The sequence below is a fragment of the Charadrius vociferus genome, unplaced genomic scaffold (genome assembly GCF_000708025.1).
Source record: "Charadrius vociferus isolate BGI_N301 unplaced genomic scaffold, ASM70802v2 scaffold1506, whole genome shotgun sequence".
NCBI lineage: Eukaryota > Metazoa > Chordata > Aves > Charadriiformes > Charadriidae > Charadrius > Charadrius vociferus.
In genome coordinates this window covers 33,015-34,134 of record NW_009649037.1, presented here as the reverse complement: position 1 = coordinate 34,134, position 1,120 = coordinate 33,015, and the positions used below count along the sequence as shown (strand labels likewise).

General features: G+C 64.5%; 1 protein-coding gene across 1 annotated transcript in view; it reads right to left on the bottom strand.

Annotated features, from left to right (window-relative positions):
• Positions 1-1,120, bottom strand: part of TMEM161A (transmembrane protein 161A) — a 9,702-nt gene that overhangs the window by 1,915 nt on the left and 6,667 nt on the right. The window contains exons 3-5 of the mRNA XM_009887859.1: positions 979-1,059; positions 606-703; positions 282-438 (exon numbers count right to left, since the gene is read on the bottom strand). Coding sequence (XP_009886161.1) covers positions 282-438; positions 606-703; positions 979-1,059 — 336 coding nt within the window. The remainder of the gene's footprint in view (positions 1-281; positions 439-605; positions 704-978; positions 1,060-1,120) is intronic.

Genomic DNA, 1,120 nt, shown 5'->3' with positions numbered 1-1,120 from the left:
TGTGCGCGCCCCCCCCCCCCCCCCTCCCAACACCAACAAGACCCCCTGCTCATTAGCACATCGTAAAGCATCTGCGTCGTTAGGCCGCCACCACCTTCTGCGCGGGGAAGGCTCTCGTTAGGCACCTTTACAGCTCATCAGCGAGCGGTTTATAAATCCATAAATTTAAATTTTCCACCTCAACAGGCTTTTAATGGGGAAAAAAACCCAAAGATGGGGGGTTCCTCCTCCCGCCCCTCGGCAGCCTGGAAATCGCACCCCGAAAGCCGGCAGAAGGATACACGGAGAAGACGACTGTCAGCAGGCACCAGAGCACCCCGATGTTCGTCTCCTTCTGGGGGTCCGCCAGGCAGTAGTAGCCCTCGGTGAAGACATACACGGCGGTGGAGTAGACGGCAAAATCCACGAACCACTGGTAGTCCAGGAAATAACGCAGCACTGGTGGGACAGAGGGACACGTCAGCGTGTTGCGGGGAGCCGCAAGGGGGTCCTGGGCATGGCCGAGGGTCCTGGGCGATGCTGGGTGCCGGGACACCCGGGTCCTGCGGGCAGAGGGAGCGGTGGGTGCACGGGAAGGGCGCTGGGGCTGACGCCGGGGGGGTTACCGAGAGCATCCACGGCGGTGATGGGGCTGGTGTCCAGGCGGAGGTCGATGTCGCGGGGCACGGAGAGGGGTTTGTCATCCGTCACGCCGTTCATCCTCCTGCAAGGGAAACCCGGGCTCGGGACGGCAGGCAGAGAGCTGGCTCGTCCCTCCTGCGTGACACCATGGGACGCTGCGGAAAGTCCCTCGCGGGGTGGCGCGTCCCCAGCTTGGGGGGCTCCTCATCACCGAGCCCGGCTGCAGGCTGTCAGTGCCGCAGGTCCCCAGGGGAGTCCCGCAGCACGCCGGGATGACTTCCATTAGCCCCAAAACACAATATTTGTCGTTTTACGCCCCTCTTGGCCACCGGAACCACGCATGCGAGCGGAGCTGACCTGTCCCGCTTGGCCTTGGGGCGCTGCTTGCCCGCCAGCACGCAGAGCTCCTCGTCCGAGGGGTGCTTGTAACGGAGCAGGCTGGAAGGGAGCAGATGGGGGGTGAGCGGCGCCGGGTGTCCCCGAGGCCCCCCGGGGACGA